The sequence below is a fragment of the Bombina bombina genome, chromosome 5 (assembly GCF_027579735.1).
Source record: "Bombina bombina isolate aBomBom1 chromosome 5, aBomBom1.pri, whole genome shotgun sequence".
Classification (NCBI taxonomy): domain Eukaryota; kingdom Metazoa; phylum Chordata; class Amphibia; order Anura; family Bombinatoridae; genus Bombina; species Bombina bombina.
The window spans coordinates 1,145,787,669-1,145,812,705 of NC_069503.1; the positions used below are offsets into that span (position 1 = coordinate 1,145,787,669).

Below are 25,037 nucleotides of genomic sequence, written 5' to 3' on the forward strand. Positions count from 1 at the left end.
GGCCAGAACCGAATCAACATACACTTTCACGTCTGATTCGGTTGAAGACTCTTCAGCAGCAGCCAGCGGAAGCCTGGATAGTGTATCTGCCAGCACCAGTTGCTTCCCCGGCACATGCACTGCCTGAACATTGAATCTGAGTAGTCTCATTAAAAGTCTCTTGCATCTTACGGGGGTTTTGTCGATATCGTAGGAGTTGATTAGAGGGACAAGCGGTTTATGGTCAGTCTCTAGACTAAATTTCTCCAAACCTACAAGGTAACGCTGGAAGCGCTCACAGGCCCAAACCGCAGCCAGGCACTCTTTCTCAATTTGAGCGTATTTTGACTCAGCAGCCTTCAGTGTGCGGGAACAGTAAGCGATGGGCTGTAGTTTATTTTCATTTAACTGCAGGAGAGCAGCCCCCAACCCATAACTGCTTGCATGAGCACTAACCACAGTCTTTTTGGAAGGGTCGTAGAACCCCAGCACTGGGGCAGACCCCAGCAGGGACTTGGCCTGCATAAAGGATTTTTATTTTGAAGGTCCCCAGACCCAGGCAACGTCTTTCTTTAGCAACTCTGTGATAGGGTGTAGAACTGTGGATAAATCTGGCAGAAACTTGCCCACATAATTTACAAGGCCCAATATTTGTCTTAGCTTATGTACATCAGAAGGACTTTTCATCTGTTCAATAGCACGAATTTTCTCGGGGTCTGGTTTGATGCCATCCCCATTGATAATATGCCCAAAGTAACATAATTCAGTTTTCCTAAAATGACATTTTTCTTTATTTAACTTCAGCCCAGACTCTTTGATAGCCTGCAGCACACAACTTAAATGCTGATCATGCTCCTCCACTGTAGACCCATACACTAGAATGTCGTCCATGACGACTGCCGTGCCCACGTGGTCACTTAAGAGAGAACTCATTTCCCTTTGAAAGATTTCAGGAGCAGAGGATATCCCAAAGGGGAGTCTGCAGAAGCAAAACCTACCTACCGGTGTGATAAAGGTAGTCAGTTTGCTGCACTTTGGATCTAGGGGGATCTGCCAAAAGCCGCTAGAAGCGTCCAATGTAGAAAAGAACTTTGCCCCAGCCAACTTTGGAGCTATATATTCTAATGTCGGCAGCACAAATCTCTCTCTCTTCACTGCCTCATTCAACCTTTTCAGGTCCACACAGATGCGCACCTTTCCGTTTTTCTTTGCAACAGGAACAATGGGGGCACACCAATCAGTTGCTTCAACAACCTCTTCAATAACCCCCATAGACTTTATGCGCATAAGCTCCTTCTCCTCTTGAGGCATGAGCGGGAACGGAATTCTATGGGGAGTAGAAGTACTGTATGGGACTGCGTCACTTTTAAGTGCTATACGAACTGGCTTGCAATTCAGTAGGCCCAATTCGCCAAACATATCTTCGTAGATCTCATTCACTCTGGCCACTAGGCCCAAGTCACAGGCTGCTTTTCTGCTCAATAAATTGCTAACACACTGACCTCGAATCACATGCACCCACATATTGAATTTCCTTTGCTTGTACTCACAGCTGGCAAGAAATGTCCCCGCACAATCAATGCGGCCACCGGGACTATGGACATTTGTAGTAACCTTCGCCAGCTGGGGCTGTCAAGGCAGTTTCATAAATGCAGCTAAAGACATTACAGTGATATCTGCTCCTGTGTCAATCTTAAAATCAACTTTGGCTCCCATTACAGTAAAAGTAACCTTCCAATCTTCCTCTGAGCTTGGCCGTTCCACAACAGACCCCACAAAAGACACTTCCTGACCCTCTTGGTTACTATCCACCTGCATCTCCTTAATGTATTCAGTTTTACACACCACTTGAAAATGGCCCATTCTGTTACATTTTCTGCATCTTTTATCTCTGGCCGGGCATATAGCACTCTGATCATGGGCACGGTTGCACCGTGTGCATCGGGCATGCTGCGCCCATCCACTTCTAGGTCTATCCATTATTTTAGATCTACCGCTCACACTGTGCCTTTCACTAGCAGTTTTCCTGAACTGTTGCACTTCATCCACAATACTCTCAGACCTCAGATCAGCACTTTGCTTTTTCACCAGTTCACTCTGGCGGGCCATCCTAATAGCCCCATCTAATGTTAAATCAGGCTCTAACTGCAGCTTCAGTGAGACTTCGGCATCTGCAATTCCAATAACTATTCTGTCTCTGATTTGCTCTTCTTTAGCAACACCAAACTCACAGAATTCAGCTAGTTCATACAGGCTGCGCACAAATGACTCCACAGATTCTCCCACACGCTGATTACATTTGTGAAAACAAGCTCTCTCATGAATCACATTTATTTTGGGCACAAAGTGGGCACTGAGTTTATCCATAACTATATCAAAGTTAAATTCTTCCCCTTCTTGGAAAATAAAAGCATTGAACACTGGCTCCACATCCTTCCCCATAGAGTATAAAAGAGAATTAACTTGTACTTCACCACTCTCCTTGTTCAGTTTGGAAGCGATCCTGAAGCACTGAAACCGCTGACGCCATGTGGGCCAAGCTGCAGGCTGAGAGAAGTCAAAAGGCTCAGGTGGGGTAAACTTTGACATTGCAATCGATCAGGAACAGAAGCGCAGTCCAGAACTTCTGACACCATGTCATGAGATGCAGGACATATGCAGGACACAGCAATGATGGTACACCTCTATTTTATTACAGAGCACAGAAATATACATCTAGTCAGGTTGATTTCTCTAACTAACTGCGACACAGACAACCGGACCTAGGCCCCGCACACAAACAGTGACGTCACTTCCTGCTCTCCTCACAGGCACAGCTAGTGGTGGTAGGAGGAGCACTAGGCCTAGTTATTGCAGAAGAGGGAGTACTTTGGGGCTGCTAAACTGCTTCTGTGGCCTTGGCATAGCAGCAGATATACTAGAGGTAGGAGGAGATAGTGTAGAAAAAGGAGATGGGGTATTCCATGATTCCTCAAAACTTTCTTTTATTTATGCAGACCTGTAGTCTAGTCCCTCATCATGTAAACTAAGTGCAAGGTCCTTGAATCTGTGATGAGGTGGGAGTCATTAGAAACATTTAGATGACTTTATATTTGTGTTTAAACATTGATTTCTACATAAGATTTTTTTACTTTAATAATATTTTACAATTTCTTGTTCAATAACACATATATTACATTATGTATGTTACAATATAATTATTTTTTTCTCAAGTGTGGAATTCTCCCCCTATGTCCCTTTAGTATTTCTATCTCTGCTGGAGCCTTGGGCCTAAACATATTTACACAGATTTTACACCTTTAAACGTTAGGTATCCATAGTAAACCAAATTTTACTTGCAGAAGGAGCCATAAAAATACCTGGTGTATGTTTCCTTTGTTAAAAAAAATAATTCTGCATTTTAGATCCTGGCAAATCAAATTATATGTTTTCTCATCCAAGAAACGTATACAGGAAATAGGGCCACATAACTGTGATATGACACATAATTGACTTTGAACTTGACAGGGACATATAAAAGCTTATCTCCATCTGGTTCATACTTAACTGGTCATCTCCACCCTTGTTTCACCAAATAAGACAAGGTCCACCTCCTAGGAGCGGGGGGATATTATAGCAAGTGGGGTATTAGCTTAAAATACCTAATTAGAATACATTACATACTAACGTTCCTTATAAAACAATTGGGCTAGATTCATAGATGGTCATAAGGTTGCCCAGAGGCCATGTTGTTAATGTGAAATCAGTCATGACATTTGCTTCATCTATATTTTCTGCAGATTCTTCAGTGTGTGTTGCTACCCATCTATTAGGTGCACAATTCATGTAAACATATGCACCTATTGCTAAGAGGTAAAACAATTACGCTTGCTTACGACAAAGAAAATATAAATGTTTGTAAGTGCAAATATTCACATATTTATTTTGTTTCATTTGTTAGAGCAAGAAGCGTCTCAAAGACCCCACAGAGATGAACGATGAGGGAGGGTAGCGCCAGGCATGTGATATTCATAGACTTTATAGCCTTTGTAAAATGGTCCCATAGTCTTTCTATAGATAAACTGACACAATTGTCTCTTTTTTTTCTTTGCATTTGTTACAGTGGACTTTTATTGATAGTGATTGTTCCTGTTCCATGTGATGCCGGCGGGTTCAAATCTCTTTCAATTGTGTAATTTTTTAGTGATGTTGTAGCAATTTTTCTCCACAAGGCATTAGTATCAAACACATTTATTGCATCTAGGCCATTAAGTAGCTAAGCGTTTGTCTAAAATTCTGATAACTCCAATAATAACAGAATGTTCTTTTATATAGGCTTTTTATGATTTGTTGCCATTGATTTAAATATAAGAGGAGGTTCCTTAACAACGTGTAATTATTTAATGCCCTACGATAGATGGTGTCTCTTGTTTTGCATTGCAGGTTGGATGCACGCTGGGTACCCTATCATGTGCCATTTAGAATCAATCGGTGATCTCACAGATGTCCAAAACATGCAACGTTCTGGTATTTGGGGCCCCAGTCATGAGCTTGGACACAATCAGCAAAGAAATGAATGGGAAATTTACCCAAACACAACAGAGGCCACGTGTAACCTTTGGTCTGTGTATGTGAATGAGACCGTGCTGGGGATACCACGGGAAAAAGCTCACGGTGATCTAAATCCGAGCATACGCAGCCATAGAGTAAATATGTACCAACAAAATGGGGCCAAACTGGAGGACTGGCATGCATGGACTGCACTGGAGACCTATTTGCAGGTACCCTGAGAGATATAGCTACAATAACAATCACATGAAATTAGAAGTTAGGCAAATCGTTTTAAAAAATTCAAGTGATTTGTGAATGGGTTTTTTTAGCTTTCAAAGCCATGGCACCCTGGGGAAGTGGCCCCTGCTCACAATAGGCTCCCAGGAACCCTTGGAAAGTAGCCCCTGTGCACAATAGACTCCCAGGAACCCTGGAAAAGTAGCCCCTGCTCACAATTAGGCTTCCAGGCACCCTGGAGAACTTGTCTCTGCCTAGCAATAGCACCCTGAGAAAGTGGCCCCTTCTCCCTAATAAGCTAACAGGCACCCTGAGACAGAGGCCCCTGCTCACCACTAAGCTAAACAGGCACCCTGAGACAGAGGCCCCTTCTCCTTAATAAGCTAACAGGCACCCTAAGAAAGTGGCCCCTTCTCCCTAATAAGCTAAACAGGCACCCTGAGACAGAGGCCCCTTCTCCCTAATAAGCTAAACAGGCACCCTGAGAAAGAGGCCCCTTCTCCCTAATAAGCTAACAGGCACCCTGAGACAGAGGCCCCTTCTCCCTAATAAGCTAACAGGCACCCTGAGACAGAGGCCCCTTCTCCCTAATAAGCTAACAGGCACCCTGAGACAGAGGCCCCTTCTCCCTAATAAGCTAACAGGCACCCTGAGACAGAGGCCCCTTCTCCCTAATAAGCTAACAGGCACCCTGAGACAGAGGCCCCTGCTCACCACTAAGCTAACAGGCACCCTGAGACAGAGGTCCCTTTTCCCTAATAAGCTAACAGGCACCCTGAGACAGAGGCCCCTTCTCCCTAATAAACTAACAGGCACCCTGAGACAGAGGCCCCTTCTCCCTAATAAGCTAACAGGCACCCTGAGACAGAGGCCCCTTCTCCCTAATAAGCTAACAGGCACCCTGAGACAGAGGCCCCTTCTCGCTAATAAGCTAACAGGCACCCTGAGACAGAGGCCCCTTCTCCCTAATAAGCTAACAGGCACCCTGAGACAGAGGCCCCTTCTCCCTAATAAGCTAACAGGCACCCTGAGACAGAGGCCCCTTCTCCCTAATAAGCTAACAGGCACCCTGGGAAAGTGGCCCCTGCTCACCACTAAGCTAACAGGCACCCTGAGACAGAGGCCCCTTCTCCTTAATAAGCTAACAGGCACCCTAAGAAAGTGGCCCCTTCTCCCTAATAAGCTAAACAGGCACCCTGAGACAGAGGCCCCTTCTCCCTAATAAGCTTACAGGCACCCTGAGACTGAGGCCCCTTCTCCCTAATAAGCTAACAGGCACCCTGAGACAGAGGCCCCTTCTCCCTAATAAGCTAACAGGCACCCTGAGACAGAGGCCCCTGCTCACCACTAAGCTAAACAGGCACCCTGAGACAGAGGCCCCTTCTCCTTAATAAGCTAACAGGCACCCTAAGAAAGTGGCCCCTTCTCCCTAATAAGCTAAACAGGCACCCTGAGACAGAGGCCCCTTCTCCCTAATAAGCTAAACAGGCACCCTGAGAAAGAGGCCCCTTCTCCCTAATAAGCTAACAGGCACCCTGAGACAGAGGCCCCTGCTCACCACTAAGCTAAACAGGCACCCTGAGACAGAGGCCCCTTCTCCTTAATAAGCTAACAGGCACCCTAAGAAAGTGGCCCCTTCTCCCTAATAAGCTAAACAGGCACCCTGAGACAGAGGCCCCTTCTCCCTAATAAGCTAAACAGGCACCCTGAGAAAGAGGCCCCTTCTCCCTAATAAGCTAACAGGCACCCTGAGACAGAGGCCCCTTCTCCCTAATAAGCTAACAGGCACCCTGAGACAGAGGCCCCTTCTCCCTAATAAGCTAACAGGCACCCTGAGACAGAGGCCCCTTCTCCCTAATAAGCTAACAGGCACCCTGAGACAGAGGCCCCTTCTCCCTAATAAGCTAACAGGCACCCTGAGACAGAGGCCCCTGCTCACCACTAAGCTAACAGGCACCCTGAGACAGAGGTCCCTTTTCCCTAATAAGCTAACAGGCACCCTGAGACAGAGGCCCCTTCTCCCTAATAAACTAACAGGCACCCTGAGACAGAGGCCCCTTCTCCCTAATAAGCTAACAGGCACCCTGAGACAGAGGCCCCTTCTCCCTAATAAGCTAACAGGCACCCTGAGACAGAGGCCCCTTCTCGCTAATAAGCTAACAGGCACCCTGAGACAGAGGCCCCTTCTCCCTAATAAGCTAACAGGCACCCTGAGACAGAGGCCCCTTCTCCCTAATAAGCTAACAGGCACCCTGAGACAGAGGCCCCTTCTCCCTAATAAGCTAACAGGCACCCTGGGAAAGTGGCCCCTGCTCACCACTAAGCTAACAGGCACCCTGAGACAGAGGCTCCTTCTCCCTAATAAGCTAACAGGCACCCTGAGACAGAGGCCCCTTCTCCCTAATAAACTAACAGGCACCCTGAGACAGAGGCCCCTGCTCACCACTAAGCTAACAGGCACCCTGAGACAGAGGCCCCTTCTCCATAATAAGCTAACAGGCACCCTGAGACAGAGGCCCCTTCTCCCTAATAAGCTAACAGGCACCCTGAGACAGAGGCCCCTTCTCCCTAATAAGCTAACAGGCACCCTGAGACAGAGGCCCCTTCTCCCTAATAAGCTAACAGGCACCCTGTGACAGAGGCCCCACACAAGGACCATGGGAAAGTCGCCCCTGCTTGCCAACAGGCTGCCAGACACCCCAGGAAAGTGGCCCCTATTTAGAAAAGCACACCCAAGCACCCTGAGAAAGTGTTTCCTGCTTACCAAAAGGTCTCCAAACACCCCAGGAATGTGGCCCCTGCACACCAATAGGCAGCCAGACACCCCAGGAAGTGGTCCCTGCTAGCTAATAGGCTCCCAGGTATTCCCAGAAAGTGAACCCTGGTCATCAGTAGTCACCTACCATCTCGGGAAAGTGGCCCCTTCTAGCCAAAAGGTGGCCAGACACACTGAAAAAGTGGCCCCTTTTAGCCAATAGGTGCCCAGACACCCTGAAAAAGTGGCCCCTTCTAGCCAATAGATGCCCAGACACCCTGAAAAAGTGGCCCCTTCTAGCCAATAGGTACCCAGACACCCTGAAAAAGTGGCCCCTTCTAGCCTATAGGTGCCCAGACACACTGAAAAAGTGGCCCCTTCTAGCCTATAGGTGCCCAGACACCCTGAAAAAGTAGCCCCTTCTAGCCTATAGGTGTCCAGACACCCTGAAAAAGTGGCCCCTTCTAGCCAATAGGTGCCCAGACACCCTGAGACAGAGGCCCCTTCTCCCTAATAAGCTAACAGGCACCCTGAGACAGAGGCCCCTTCTCCCTAATAAGCTAACAGGCACCCTGAGACAGAGGCCCCTTCTCCCTAATAAGCTAACAGGCACCCTGGGGAAGTGGCCCCTGCTCACCACTAAGCTAACAGGCACCCTGAGACAGAGGCTCCTTCTCCCTAATAAGCTATCAGGCACCCTGAGACAGAGGCCCCTTCTCCCTAATAAGCTAACAGGCACCCTGGGAAAGTGGCCCCTGCTCACCACTAAGCTAACAGGCACCCTGAGACAGAGGCTCCTTCTCCCTAATAAGCTAACAGGCACCCTGAGACAGAGGCCCCTTCTCCCTAATAAGCTAACAGGCACCCTGGGAAAGTGGCCCCTGCTCACCACTAAGCTAACAGGCACCCTGAGACAGAGGCCCCTTCTCCCTAATAAGCTAACAGGCACCCTGAGACAGAGGCCCCTTCTCCCTAATAAGCTAAACAGGCACCCTGAGACAGAGGCCCCTTCTCCCTAATAAGCTAACAGGCACCCTGGGAAAGTGGCCCCTGCTCACCACTAAACTAACAGGCACCCTGAGACAGAGGCCCCTTCTCCCTAATAAGCTAACAGGCACCCTGAGACAGAGGCCCCTTCTCCCTAATAAGCTAACAGGCACCCTGAGACAGAGGCCCCTTCTCCCGAATAAGCTAACAGGCACCCTGAGACAGAGGACCCTTCTCCCTAATAAGCTAAACAGGTACCCTGAGACAGAGGCCCCTTCTCCCTAATAAGCTAAACAGGCACCCTGAGACAGAGGCCCCTTCTCCCTAATAAGCTAAACAGGCACCCTGAGACAGAGGCCCCTTCTCCCTAATAAGCTAACAGGCACCCTGAGACAGAGGCCCCTTCTCCCTAATAAGCTAAACAGGCACCCTGAGACAGAGGCCCCTTCTCCCTAATAAGCTTACAGGCACCCTGAGACTGAGGCCCCTTCTCCCTAATAAGCTAACAGGCACCCTGAGACAGAGGCCCCTTCTCCCTAATAAGCTAACAGGCACCCTGAGACAGAGGCCCCTTCTCCCTAATAAGCTAACAGGCACCCTGAGACAGAGGCCCCTTCTCCCTAATAAGCTAACAGGCACCCTGGGGAAGTGGCCCCTGCTCACCAATAGGCTCCCAGGCACACTGAGACAGAGGCCCCTTCTCGCTAATAAGCTAACAGGCACCCTGAGACAGAGGCCCCTGCTCACCACTAAGCTAACAGGCACCCTGAGACAGAGGCCCCTTCTCCCTAATAAGCTAACAGGCACCCTGAGACAGAGGCCCCTTCTCCCTAATAAGCTAACAGGCACCCTGAGACAGAGGCCCCTTCTCCCTAATAAGCTAACAGGCACCCTGGGGAAGTGGCCCCTGCTCACAAATAGGCTCCCAGGTACACTGAGAAAGTGGTTCCTGTTTACCAATAGGTTCCCAGGCACCCAAGAAAAGTGACCCTCCATGCAAATAGGCTCTCAAGCACACCGGGGATCTAGCCCCTGCTCACAGGGAGTCACTTAGGCACCCCAGAAAAGTGGCCCCTGTTAGCCAATATGTACTTAGACACCCTGGTATAGTGGCCCGTACATGCCAAAAGGTGCACAGGCACCTTGAGGAAGTGGCCCCTGCTCACCCAATAGGCACATAGGCACCCCAGAAATGTGGCCGCTGCTTCTCAATACCCACACAAGGACCATGGGAAAGTCGCCCCTGCTTGCCAACAGGCTGCTAGACACCCCAGGAAAGTGGCCCCTATTTAGAAAAGCACACCCAAGCACCCTGAGAAAGTGTTTCCTGCTTACCAATAGGTCTCCAAGCACCCCAGGAATGTGGCCCCTGCACACCAATAGGCAACCAGACACCCCAGGAAGTGGTCCCTGCTCTCCCAATAGGTGCACAGGCACCCTGAGAAAGTGGTCACTGCTAGCTAATAGGCTCCCAGGTATTCCCAGAAAGTGAACCCTGGTCATCAAAACACACCCTGGGAAAGTGCCCCCTGCTCATCAGTAGTCACCTACCATCTCGGGAAAGTGGCCCCTTCTAGCCAATAGGTGGCCAGACACACTGAAAAAGTGGCCCCTTCTAGCCAATAGGTGCCCAGACACCCTGAAAAAGTGGCCCCTTCTAGCCAATAGATGCCCAGACACCTTGAAAAAGTGGCCCCTTCTAGCCAATAGGTAGCCAGACACCCTGAAAAAGTGGCCCCTTCTAGCCTATAGGTGCCCAGACACTCTGAAAAAGTGGCCCCTTCTAGCCAATAGGTGCCCAGACTTTCTGAAAAAGTGGCCCCTTCTAGCCTATAGGTGCCCAGACACACTGAAAAAGTGGCCCCTTCTAGCCTATAGGTTCCCAGACACCCTGAAAAGTGGCCCCTTCTAGCCAATAGGTGCCCAGACACCCTGAAAAAGTGGCCCCTTCTAGCCTATAGGTTCCCAGACACCCTGAAAAGTGGCCCCTTCTAGCCAATAGGTGCCCAAACACCCTGAAAAAGTGGCCCCTTCTAGCCTATAGGTGCCCAGACACACTGAAAAAGTGGCCCCTTCTAGCCTATAGGTGCCCAGACACTCTGAAAAAGTGGCTCCTTCTAGCTTATAGGTGCCCAGACACCCTGAAAAAGTGGCCCCTTCTAGCCAATAGGTGCCCAGACACCCTGAAAAAGTGGCCCCTTCTAGCCTATAGGTGCCCAGACACCCTGAAAAAGTGGCCCCTTCTAGCCAATAGGTGCCCAGACACCCTGAAAAAGTGGCCCCTTCTAGCCTATAGGTGCCCAGACACTCTGAAAAAGTGGCCCCTTCTAGCCTATAGGTGCCCAGACACCCTGAAAAAGTGGCCCCTTCTAGCCTATAGGTGCCCAGACACCCTGAAAAAGTGGCCCTTCTAGCCAATAGGTGCCCAGACACCCTGAAAAGTGGCCCCTTCTAGCCTATAGGTGCCCAGACACTCTGAAAAAGTGGCCCTTCTAGCCAATAGGTGCCCAGACACCCTGAAAAGTGGCCCCTTCTAGCCAATAGGTGCCCAGACACCCTGAAAAGTGGCCCCTTCTAGCCTATAGGTTCCCAGACACCCTGAAAAAGTGGCCCCTTCTAGCCTATAGGTGCCCAGACACTCTGAAAAAGTGGCCCCTTCTAGCCTATAGGTGCCCAGACACCCTGAAAAAGTGGCCCTTCTAGCCAATAGGTGCCCAGACACTCTGAAAAAAAAGGCCCCTTCTAGCCTATAGGTGCCCAGACACCCTGAAAAAGTGGCCCTTCTAGCCAATAGGTGCCCAGACACTCTGAAAAAGTGGCCCCTTCTAGCCTATAGGTTCCCAGACACCCTGAAAAAGTGGCCCCTTCTAGCCTATAGGTGCCCAGACACTCTGAAAAAGTGGCCCCTTCTAGCCTATAGGTGCCCAGACACCCTGAAAAAGTGGCCCTTCTAGCCAATAGGTGCCCAGACACTCTGAAAAAGTGGCCCCTTCTAGCCTATAGGTGCCCAGACACACTGAAAAAGTGGCCCCTTCTAGCCAATAGGTGCCCAGACACCCTGAAAAAGTGGCCCTTCTAGCCAATAGGTACCCAGACACCCTGAAAAAGTGGCCCCTTCTAGCCTATAGGTGCCCAGACACCCTGAAAAAGTGGCCCTTCTAGCCTATAGGTGCCCAGACACTCTGAAAAAGTGGCCCCTTCTAGCCTATAGGTGCCCAGACACCCTGAAAAAGTGGCCCTTCTAGCCAATAGGTGCCCAGACACTCTGAAAAAGTGGCCCCTTCTAGCCAATAGGTGCCCAGACACCCTGAAAAAGTGGCCCCTTCTAGCCAATAGGTGCCCAGACACCCTGAAAAAGTGGCCCCTTCTAGCCAATAGGTGCCCAGACATGCTGGGAAAGTGCAGGACTAAAAATAAGGATTTTCTAATGCATTAAAAAGGAAAATCTTATGAAAAGCCGTACAATGCAGGTCACATGGCAATCCTTGTCTAACTGACACACAAAGAAGTACAAATATAAGGGGATACAGCTAATAAAGGGTTACTATTCCCCCTCATACATGGGGGACGATTTATCAAGCTGCTCCTGCTGCTTATTCTGCACAAAAACCTTCTGGCTCGCCGCCGGGAACAGAAATGAAGAAGCAGCGGTTGTAAGACCTCCGCTCCTTAACTCGTCCACCACCTCTGAGGCCGCGGACTGCAATCATCCTGATCAGAGACGGTCTGGTTTATTGACACCCCCTGCTAGTGGGCAATCGTACGCTAATGTGCGGGGGGCGGTAATGGACAAGCATGTCACCAGAAATGCTTGTGCAATGATAAATGCTGACAGCGTATGTGCCTGACTGCAAGTGTGCTCGTGTCTGAATGCAGGTGTTCCTGTGTCTGACTGCAGGTGTGCTTGTGTCTGACTGCAGGTGTGCTTGTGTCTGACTGCAGGTGTGCTTGTGTCTGACTGCAGGTGTGCTCGTGTCTGACTGCAGGTGTGCTCGTGTCTGACTGTAGGTGTTCCTGTGTCTGACTGCAGGTGTGCTCGTGTCTGATTGCAGGTGTGCATGTGTCTGACTGCAGGTGTGCATGTGTCTGACTGCAGGTGTGCATGTGTCTAACTGCAGGTGTGCATGTGTCTAACTGCAGGTGTGCTCGTGTCTGACTGCAGGTGTTCCCGTGTCTGACTGCAGGTGTTCCCGTGTCTGACTGCAGGTGCTTGTGTCTGACTGCAGGTGTGCATGTGTCTGACTGCAGGTGTGCTTGTGTCTGACTGCAGGTGTCCATGTGTCTAACTGCAGGTGTGCTTGTGTCTGACTGCAGGTGTTCCTGTGTCTGACTGCAGGTGCTTGTGTCTGACTGCAGGTGTGCATGTGTCTGACTGCAGGTGTGCTTGTGTCTGACTGCAGGTGTGCATGTGTCTAACTGCAGGTGTGCTTGTGTCTGACTGCAGGTGTTCCTGTGTCTGACTGCAGGTGCTTGTGTCTGACTGCAGGTGTGCATGTGTCTGACTGCAGGTGTTCCCGTGTCTGACTGCAGGTGTGCTTGTGTCTGATTGCAGGTGTGCTTGTGTCTGATTGCAGGTGTGCTTGTGTCTGACTGCAGGTGTGCTTGTGTCTGACTGCAGGTGTGCTCGTGTCTGACTGCAGGTGTGCTTGTGTCTGACCGCAGGTGTTCCCGTGTCTGACTGCAGGTGTGCTTGTGTCTGACTGCAGGTGTGCATGTGTCTAACTACTGCAGGTGTGCTTTTGTCTGACTGCAGGTGTGCTCGTGTCTGACTGCAGGTGTGCTTGTGTCTGACCGCAGGTGTTCCCATGTCTGACTGCAGGTATGCTTGTGTCTGACTGCAGGTGTGCTTGTGTCTGACTGCAGGTGTGCATGTGTCTAACTGCAGGTGTGCTCGTGTCTGACTGCAGGTGTGCATGTGTCTAACTACTGCAGGTGTGCTTGTGTCTAACTGCAGGTGTTCCCATGTCTGACTGCAGGTGTGCTTGTGTTTGACTGCAGGTGTGCTCGTGTCTGACTGCAGGTGTTCCCGTGTCTGACTGCAGGTGTTCCCGTGTCTGACTGCAGTTGTGCTTGTGTCTGACTGCAGTTGTGCTTGTGTCTGACTGCAGGTGTGCATGTGTCTAACTACTGCAGGTGTGCTTGTGTCTGACTGCAGGTGTGTATGTGTCTAACTGTAGGTGTGCTTGTGTCTGACTGCAGGTGTGCATGTGTCTAACTGCAGGTGTGCTCGTGTCTGACTGCAGGTGTGCTCGTGTCTGACTGCAGGTGTGCTCGTGTCTGACTGTAGGTGTGCTTGTGTCTGACTGCAGGTGTGCTCGTGTCTGACTGCAGGTGTGCTTGTGTCTGACTGCAGGTGTGCTTGTGTCTGACTGCAGGTGTGCTTGTGTCTGACTGCAGGTGTGCTTGTGTCTAACTGCAGGTGTGCTTGTGTCTGACTGCAGGTGTGCTTGTGTCTAACTGCAGGTGTGCTTGTGTCTGACTGCAGGTGTGCTTGTGTCTGACTGCAGGTGTGCTCGTGTCTGACTGCAGGTGTGCTTGTGTCTAACTGCAGGTGTGCTTGTGTCTGATTGCAGGTGTGCTTGTGTCTGACTGCAGGTGTGCTTGTGTCTGACTGCAGGTGTGCTTGTGTCTGACTGCAGGTGTGCTCGTGTCTGACCGCAGGTGTTCCCGTGTCTGACTGCAGGTGTGCTTGTGTCTGACTGCAGGTGTGCATGTGTCTAACTACTGCAGGTGTGCTTTTGTCTGACTGCAGGTGTGCTCGTGTCTGACTGCAGGTGTGCTTGTGTCTGACCGCAGGTGTTCCCATGTCTGACTGCAGGTATGCTTGTGTCTGACTGCAGGTGTGCTTGTGTCTGACTGCAGGTGTGCATGTGTCTAACTGCAGGTGTGCTCGTGTCTGACTGCAGGTGTGCATGTGTCTAACTACTGCAGGTGTGCTTGTGTCTAACTGCAGGTGTTCCCGTGTCTGACTGCAGGTGTGCTTGTGTTTGACTGCAGGTGTGCTCGTGTCTGACTGCAGGTGTTCCCGTGTCTGACTGCAGGTGTTCCCGTGTCTGACTGCAGTTGTGCTTGTGTCTGACTGCAGTTGTGCTTGTGTCTGACTGCAGGTGTGCATGTGTCTAACTACTGCAGGTGTGCTTGTGTCTGACTGCAGGTGTGTATGTGTCTAACTGTAGGTGTGCTTGTGTCTGACTGCAGGTGTGCATGTGTCTAACTGCAGGTGTGCTCGTGTCTGACTGCAGGTGTGCTCGTGTCTGACTGTAGGTGTGCTTGTGTCTGACTGCAGGTGTGCTCGTGTCTGACTGCAGGTGTGCTTGTGTCTGACTGCAGGTGTGCTTGTGTCTGACTGCAGGTGTGCTTGTGTCTGACTGCAGGTGTGCTTGTGTCTAACTGCAGGTGTGCTTGTGTCTGACTGCAGGTGTGCTTGTGTCTAACTGCAGGTGTGCTTGTGTCTGACTGCAGGTGTGCTTGTGTCTGACTGCAGGTGTGCTCGTGTCTGACTGCAGGTGTGCTTGTGTCTAACTGCAGGTGTGCTTGTGTCTGACTGCAGGTGTGCTTGTGTCTGACTGCAGGTGTGCTCGTGTCTGACTGCAGGTGTGCTTGTGTCTGACTGCAAGTGTGCTTGTGTCTGACTGCAGGTGTGCTCGTGTCTGACTGCAGGTGTGCTCGTGTCTGACTGCAGGTGTGCTGGTATTACAAGTGAAAGGTTTTTCTTTACTATGGAATTCTAAGATTGTTTAGGTTTAATACTAAATATAAAACTTGTGTTGAAAACTTCAGTTATATAAACAGTGGAGAATTTAGTAAACAGCCTTTATAAACACAGTTGAGAATACTATCTTAAAGGGACAGTTTAGAATCAATACATCATTTTGTCACTTATTGTTAGATATCGGAGAAGCATCCTACAACTGGTCCCACATATATAAACTCATAAAAAAGTGCATGAAACATGAACATATTAATAGTTTGTTAAGCGCTGAAAATGGCCACCAAGCTCCACCCACTTATTGCAGTATATTTTGGTAAGTTAAGTTTCTCAAATTACAATAAGTTTTCGTACTCGCACGCGCTAATTTGTGCACGTGCAATTTGAAATAGCTAACTGAAAAATATTAAACGTGCACTGCTAAACTGTCATACAAGAAAACAGGACAAGAAGACAGCTGTGGGCGGAGCTTGGTGGCTTTTTCGTCTGTTAAGAAACAATAATTATTTAAAAGCTTCATGTACTTTTTACAACTTATAGATGTGGCACCCATTACAAGATGTTTGTCTCGTACGTAACAATAAGTATTGGGTCTAGACTGTCCCTTTAAGCTTCTGCAAATGACTGCAACAGGATATACAGTATATAGTAAATATTTCCTGAGAATGCTGTAAAAACATTCTGTATGAATTCTAAGGAAAACACATTACAAATGTATCTAGAAAGGGTCTGTCTAATGAGTGCTTATGGAGCCTGGAACATAAGAACCGCACAGGTGCATGGGTACCCCAGACAATCAGTCTAATCATGCATGAACCATCATCCTTCTGTTCTGCCAAATGATCATTTCTTGCATCTTCTGCTTACGGCAATAAGGAACTGGTCCAGCACCTCCGAGAAAAAGTTCTTGCTTATCCATCACTAATTACCACTGAGGACAGAAGCTATCAGAAAAAGTGTATAAACCTGCACAATCTATCATTGTATAAACCTGCACAATCTATCCTTGTATACACCTGCACAATCTATCATTGTATACACCTGCACAATCTATCATTGTATACACCTGCACAATATATCATTCATTGTATACACCTGCACAATCTATCATTGTATAAACCTGCACAATCTATCCTTGTATACACCTGCACAATCTATCATTGTATACACCTGCACAATCTATCATTGTATACACCTGCACAATCTATCATTCATTGTATACACCTGCACAATCTATCATTGTATACACCTGCACAATCTATCATTCATTGTATACACCTGCACAATCTATCATTGTATACACCTGCACAATCTATCATTGTATACACCTGCACAATCTATCATTGTATAAACCTGCACAATCTATCATTGTATACACCTGCACAATCTATCCTTGTATACACCTACACAATCTATCCTTGTATACACCTGCACAATCTATCCTTGTATACACCTGCACAATCTATCATTGTATAAACCTGCACAATCTATCCTTGTATACACCTACACAATCTATCCTTGTATACACCTGCACAATCTATCCTTGTATACACCTGCACAATCTATCCTTGTATACACCTACACAATCTATCCTTGTATACACCTACACAATCTATCATTGTATAAACCTGCACAATCTATCATTGTATACACCTGCACAATCTATCATTGTATAAACCTGCACAATCTATCATTGTATAAACCTGCACAATCTATCTTTGTATACACCTGCACAATCTATCTTTGTATACACCTGCACAATCTATCATTGTATAAACCTGCACAATCTATCATTGTATAAACCTGCACAATCTATAATTGTATACACCTGCACAATCTATCATTGTATACACCTGCACAATCTATCATTGTATAAACCTGCACAATCTATCTTTGTATACACCTGCACAATCTATCATTGTATACACCTGCACAATCTATCATTGTATAAACCTGCACAATCTATCTTTGTATACACCTGCGCAATCTATCATTGTATACACCTGCACAATCTATCATTGTATAAACCTGCACAATCTATCATTGTATACACCTGCACAATCTATCCTTGTATACACCTACACAATCTATCCTTGTATACACCTGCACAATCTATCCTTGTATATACCTACACAATCTATCATTGTATAAACCTGCACAATCTATCCTTGTATACACCTACACAATCTATCCTTGTATACACCTGCACAATCTATCCTTGTATACATCTGCACAATCTATCCTTGTATACACCTACACAATCTATCCTTGTATACACCTACACAATCTATCATTGTATAAACCTGCACAATCTATCATTGTATACACCTGCACAATCTATCATTGTATAAACCTGCACAATCTATCATTGTATAAACCTGCACAATATATTCTTGTATACACCTGCACAATCTATCAATGTATACACCTGCACAATCTATCATTGTATAAACCTGCACAATCTATCCTTGTATAAACCTGCACAATATATTCTTGTATACACCTGCACAATCTATCATTGTATACACCTGCACAATCTATCCTTGTATACACCTGCACAATCTATCATTGTATACACCTGCACAATCTATCATTGTATACACATGCACAATCTATCATTGTATAAACCTGCACAATCTATCATTCATTGTATACACCTGCACAATCTATCCTTGTATACACCAGCACAATCTATCCTTGTATACACCTGCACAATCTATCCTTGTTTACATCTGCACAATCTATCATTGTATGCACCTGCACAATCTATCATTGTATACACCTGCACGATCTATCATTGTATACACCTGCACAATCTATCCTTGTTTACACCTGCACAATCTATCCTTGTTTACACCTGCACAATCTATCATTGTATACACCTGCAAAATCTATCCTTGTTTACCCCTGCACAATCTATCATTGTATACACCTGCACAATCTATCATTGTTTACACCTGCACAATCTATCCTTGTTTACCCCTGCACAATCTATCATTGTATACACCTGCACAATCTATCATTGTTTACACCTGCACAATCTATCATTGTATACACCTGCACAATCTATCATTGTATACACCTGCACAATCTATCATTGTATACACCTGCACAATCTATCCTTGTTTACCCCTGCACAATCTATCATTGTATACACCTGCACAATCTATCATTGTATACACCTGCACAATCTATCATTGTATAAACCTGCACAATCTATCATTGTATACACCTGCACAATCTATCATTGTATACAGCTGCACAATCTATCATTGTATAAACCTGCACAATCTATCTTTGTATACACCTGCACAATCTATCATTGTATACACCTGCACAATCTATCATTGTATAAACCTGCACAATCTATCTTTGTATACACCTGCGCAATCTATCATTGTATACACCTGCACAATCTATCATTGTATAAACCTGCACAATCTATCATTGTATACACCTGCACAATCTATCCTTGTATACACCTACACAATCTATCCTTGTATACACCTGCACAATCTATCCTTGTATATACCTACACAATCTATCATTGTATAAACCTGCACAATCTATCCTTGTATACACCTACACAATCTATCCTTGTATACACCTGCACAATCTATCCGTGTATACATCTGCACAATCTATCCTTGTATACACCTACACAATCTATCCTTGTATACACCTACACAATCTATCATTGTATAAACCTGCACAATCTATCATTGTATACACCTGCACAATCTATCATTGTATAAACCTGCACAATCTATCATTGTATAAAACTGCACAATCTATCATTGTATAAACCTGCACAATATATTCTTGTATACACCTGCACAATCTATGAATGTATACACCTGCACAATCTATCATTGTATAAACCTGCACAATCTATCCTTGTATAAACCTGCACAATATATTCTTGTATACACCTGCACAATCTATCATTGTATACACCTGCACAATCTATCCTTGTATACACCTGCACAATCTATCATTGTATACACCTGCACAATCTATCATTGTATACACCTGCACAATCTATCATTGTATAAACCTGCACAATCTATCATTCATTGTATACACCTGCACAATCTATCCTTGTATACACCAGCACAATCTATCATTGTATACACCTGCACAATCTATTCTTGTATACACCTACACAATCTATCATTGTATACACCTGCACAATCTATCCTTGTTTACATCTGCACAATCTATCATTGTATGCACCTGCACAATCTATCATTGTATACACCTGCACAATCTATCCTTGTTTACACCTGCACAATCTATCCTTGTTTACACCTGCACAATCTATCATTGTATACACCTGCAAAATCTATCCTTGTTTACCCCTGCACAATCTATCATTGTATACACCTGCACAATCTATCATTGTTTACACCTGCACAATCTATCCTTGTTTACCCCTGCACAATCTATCATTGTATACACCTGCACAATCTATCATTGTTTACACCTGCACAATCTATCATTGTATACACCTGCACAATCTATCATTGTATACACCTGCACAATCTATCATTGTATACACCTGCACAATCTATCCTTGTTTACCCCTGCACAATCTATCATTGTATACACCTGCACAATCTATCATTGTATACACCTGCACAATCTATCATTGTATACACCTGCACAATCTATCATTGTATACACCTGCTTGATCTATCATTGTATACACCTGCACGATCTATCATTGTATACACCTGCACAATCTATCCTTGTTTACACCTGCACAATCTATCATTGTATACACCTGCACAATCTATCATTGTATACACCTGCACAATCTATCCTTGTTTACCCCTGCACAATCTATCATTGTATACACCTGCACAATCTATCATTGTATACACCTGCACAATCTATCATTGTATGCACCTGCACAATCTATCATTGTATACACCTGCACAATCTATCATTGTATACACCTGCACAATCTATCCTTGTATAAACCTGCACAATATATTCTTGTATACACCTGCACAATCTATCATTGTATACACCTGCACAATCTATCCTTGTATACACCTGCACAATCTATCATTGTATACACCTGCACAATCTATCATTGTATACACCTGCACAATCTATCATTGTATAAACCTGCACAATCTATCATTCATTGTATACACCTGCACAATCTATCCTTGTATACACCAGCACAATCTATCATTGTATACACCTGCACAATCTATTCTTGTATACACCTACACAATCTATCATTGTATACACCTGCACAATCTATCCTTGTTTACATCTGCACAATCTATCATTGTATGCACCTGCACAATCTATCATTGTATACACCTGCACAATCTATCCTTGTTTACACCTGCACAATCTATCCTTGTTTACACCTGCACAATCTATCATTGTATACACCTGCAAAATCTATCCTTGTTTACCCCTGCACAATCTATCATTGTATACACCTGCACAATCTATCATTGTTTACACCTGCACAATCTATCCTTGTTTACCCCTGCACAATCTATCATTGTATACACCTGCACAATCTATCATTGTTTACACCTGCACAATCTATCATTGTATACACCTGCACAATCTATCATTGTATACACCTGCACAATCTATCATTGTATACACCTGCACAATCTATCCTTGTTTACCCCTGCACAATCTATCATTGTATACACCTGCACAATCTATCATTGTATACACCTGCACAATCTATCATTGTATACACCTGCACAATCTATCATTGTATACACCTGCTTGATCTATCATTGTATACACCTGCACGATCTATCATTGTATACACCTGCACAATCTATCCTTGTTTACACCTGCACAATCTATCATTGTATACACCTGCACAATCTATCATTGTATACACCTGCACAATCTATCCTTGTTTACCCCTGCACAATCTATCATTGTATACACCTGCACAATCTATCATTGTATACACCTGCACAATCTATCATTGTATGCACCTGCACAATCTATCATTGTATACACCTGCACAATCTATCATTGTATACACCTGCCTGATCTATCATTGTATACACCTGCTTGATCTATCATTGTATGCACCTGCACAATCTATCATTGTATACACCTGCACAATCAATCCTTGTTTACACCTGCACAATCTATCATTGTATACACCTGCAAAATCTATCCTTGTTTACCCCTGCACAATCTATCATTGTATACACCTGCACAATCTATCATTGTTTACACCTGCACAATCTATCCTTGTTTACCCCTGCACAATCTATCATTGTATACACCTGCACAATCTATCATTGTTTACACCTGCACAATCTATCATTGTATACACCTGCACAATCTATCATTGTATACACCTGCACAATCTATCCTTGTATACACCTGCTTGATCTATCATTGTATACACCTGCACAATCTATCATTGTATACACCTGCTTGATCTATCATTGTATACACCTGCACAATCTATCATTGTATACACCTGCTTGATCTATCATTGTATACACCTGCACGATCTATCATTGTATACACCTGAACAATCTATCCTTGCTTACACCTGCACAATCTATCATTGTATACACCTGCACAATCTATCATTGTATACACCTGCACAATCTATCCTTGTTTACCCCTGCACAATCTATCATTGTATACACCTGCACAATCTATCATTGTATACACCTGCACAATCTATCATTGTATGCACCTGCACAATCTATCATTGTATACACCTGCACAATCTATCATTGTATACACCTGCACAATCTATCATTGTATACACCTGCTTGATCTATAATTGTATACACCTGCACAATCTATCATTGTATGCACCTGCACAATCTATCATTGTATACACCTGCACAATCTATCATTGTATACAGCTGCACAATCTATCATTGTATACACCTGCACAATCTCTCATTTTATAAACCTGCACAATCTGTCCTTGTATACACCTGCACAATCTATCATTGTATACACCTGCACAATCTATCATTGTATAAACCTGCACAATCTATCATTGTATACACCTGCACAATCTATCATTGTATGCGCCTGCACAATCTATCATTGTATACACCTGCACAATCTATCCTTGTATACACCTACACAAGCTATCATTGTATGCGCCTGCACAATCTATCCTTGTATACACCTGCACAATCTATCCTTGTATACACCTACACAATCTATCCTTGTATACACCTGCACAATCTATCATTGTATACACCTGCACAATCTATCCTTGTATACACCTGCACAATCTATCCTTGTATACACCTGCACAATTTATCATTATATAAACCTGCACAATCTATCATTGTATAAACCTGCACAATCTATCATTGTATACACCTGCACAATCTATCATTGTATAAACCTGCACAATCTATCATTCATTGTATACACCTGCACAATCTATCATTGTATACACCTGCACAATCTATCATTGTATACACCTGCACAATCTATCATTGTATACACCTGCACAATCTATCCTTGTATACACCTGCACAATCTATCATTGTATACACCTACACAATCTATCCTTGTATACACCTACACAATCTATCCTTGTATACACCTGCACAATCTATCATTGTATGCGCCTGCACAATCTATCATTGTATACACCTGCACAATCTATCCTTGTATACACCTGCACAATCTATCCTTGTATACACCTACACAATCTATCATTGTATACACCTGCACAATCTATCCTTGTATACACCTGCACAATCTATCCTTGTATACACCTACACAATCTATCATTGTATACACCTGCACAATCTATCCTTGTATACACCTGCACAATCTATCATTGTATAAACCTGCACAATATATCCTTGTATACACCTGCACAATCTATCATTGTATACACCTGCACAATCTATCATTGTATACACCTGCACAATCTATCCTTGTATACACCTGCACAATCTATCCTTGTATAAACCTGCACAATCTATCATTGTATACACCTGCACAATCTATCATTGTATACACCTGCACAATCTATCCTTGTATAAACCTGCACAATCTATCATTGTATACACCTGCACAATCTATCCTTGTATACACCTGCGCAATCTATCCTTGTATACACCTACACAATCTATCATTGTATACACCTGCACAATCTATCCTTGTTTACACCTGCACAATCTATCCTTGTATACACCTGCACAATCTATCCTTGTATACACCTACACAATCTATATGTAAAAAACTAAATTTTGTAGAAATGTATTTTTATACACAAGTTAAAACTTCTCTAAAATTTAATTTAAGAAAACACTTAAAAAAAAAATCACCTCTTATATGAAGTGTCATATGCTACTGTAGCTGCTGTGTTGCTAGGTAAGACGGGGCTGTGGTATTGAGGGTATTTACTGCCCCCCCCCCCCCATCACATAGCGGGAAAGGCAAGACAGAAGCTCAGCAATGCTGTTATTTGTACTAAACTAAACTTTACACGTTATAGTCACCTTCTGTAGCGCATTGCATGTACTTCACTTGCTAGTAGCTTATTTTGTGTTGTCTCAGTTGCAGGAGGGCTTTGGATGGGATCCCTTTAAGAAGCTCTTCGCCCAGTACCAGACCATGACCGGCGTACCAAGTGACAACGGGTCAAAGATGAACCTGTGGGCAGAATTGTTCTCTCAGGCTGTGCAGAGGAACCTGGCTCCATTCTTTACTGCCTGGGGATGGCCCATTGATCCAGAAACCAGTAGGAAGTTATCTGTACTCCCTATGTGGGAAAATAATCCTATGAAGTAACTTCTAATGATTAAACCAAAATGAGTTATACACAGTGTGCCTATCGCTATGGCTCTTTGTCTGCCCTATGCTCTCACCCTCTATATCCAAACAGTCTATTTTATCCTACAGATGATGTAACATGCACAATATCTTAAAGGGATTTCCAATTTCTTTATGTCCTGTATCAGATGGAACATACAACCTTCCAGTTTACTCCTTTTATCAATTCTGGCACATTCTTCAGGTTTCCTTTGTTGAAGGAGCAGCAATGCACTACTGGGAGCTAGCTGAGCACATTGTGTGAGCCAATGACAAGAGGAATATATGTGCACCCACTAATCGGCAGCTAGCTACAAGCAGGGCATTGCTGCTCTAAAACATACCTAGTTATACTTTTCAATAAAGGATACCAGGAGAATGAAGCAAATTTGATAGCAGAAGTGGAATTTTTTTTAAATTGCATACTCTGAATCATAAGTTAAGTTTTTACTTTACTGTCCTTTTAACTAAGGCAACAATAAACAGTCTTTATCAGCACTTACTATCCTGACGTGCGGGCTGGGCTGCTGCTTCTGGTTACACATATCAGCCTCTAAAGATGTGCAGCAGCTCAGTCATAACTAAAAATCCTTTATTAGGTCCTAGGAAGCAAAGTACAACAATGTTTCTAAATTACTTCTGTTTTTTTGCCTTCATTATTATACACAGTTGTTTTCATTTTGTTACTTTTTAGTAATGAAGGAAAAAAACATTATTATAACATGACCACTAGGTGTCACTCTTCATATGTGAATGATAAAGGGGACTGGTAAAGGGTTAATAGTTAATGAATAACATCTGTGGGGGTGTATGACTTGGGAAATGTGATGGCATGATTAAGGGCAAGTAAGTCTGAAAAGTCGTTGTGCTTTGCTTCCTGGGACCTAATAAAGGATTTTGATGGTGCTGCTGTACTTCTTTGGAGGCCATTAACTAAGGCCCCCATTGCAATTCATTATATTTCTCGTGTAACAGCATTATATGAGCTTGGCTGATTTTTTATTTTTTTTTCTGTTCTTTTTGTCA

At 44.9% G+C, this 25,037-nt stretch overlaps 1 protein-coding gene across 1 annotated transcript in view; it reads left to right on the forward strand.

Annotated features, from left to right (window-relative positions):
• The window catches only part of LOC128659650 (TRPM8 channel-associated factor homolog), a 123,827-nt gene extending 99,803 nt beyond the window's left edge, over positions 1–24,024 (forward strand). Inside the window, exons 6-7 of the mRNA XM_053713222.1 lie at positions 4,402–4,739; positions 23,757–24,024. Coding sequence (XP_053569197.1) covers positions 4,402–4,739; positions 23,757–23,990 — 572 coding nt within the window. The 3' untranslated portion in view covers positions 23,991–24,024. The remainder of the gene's footprint in view (positions 1–4,401; positions 4,740–23,756) is intronic.
• Positions 24,025–25,037: the final 1,013 nt, after the last annotated feature.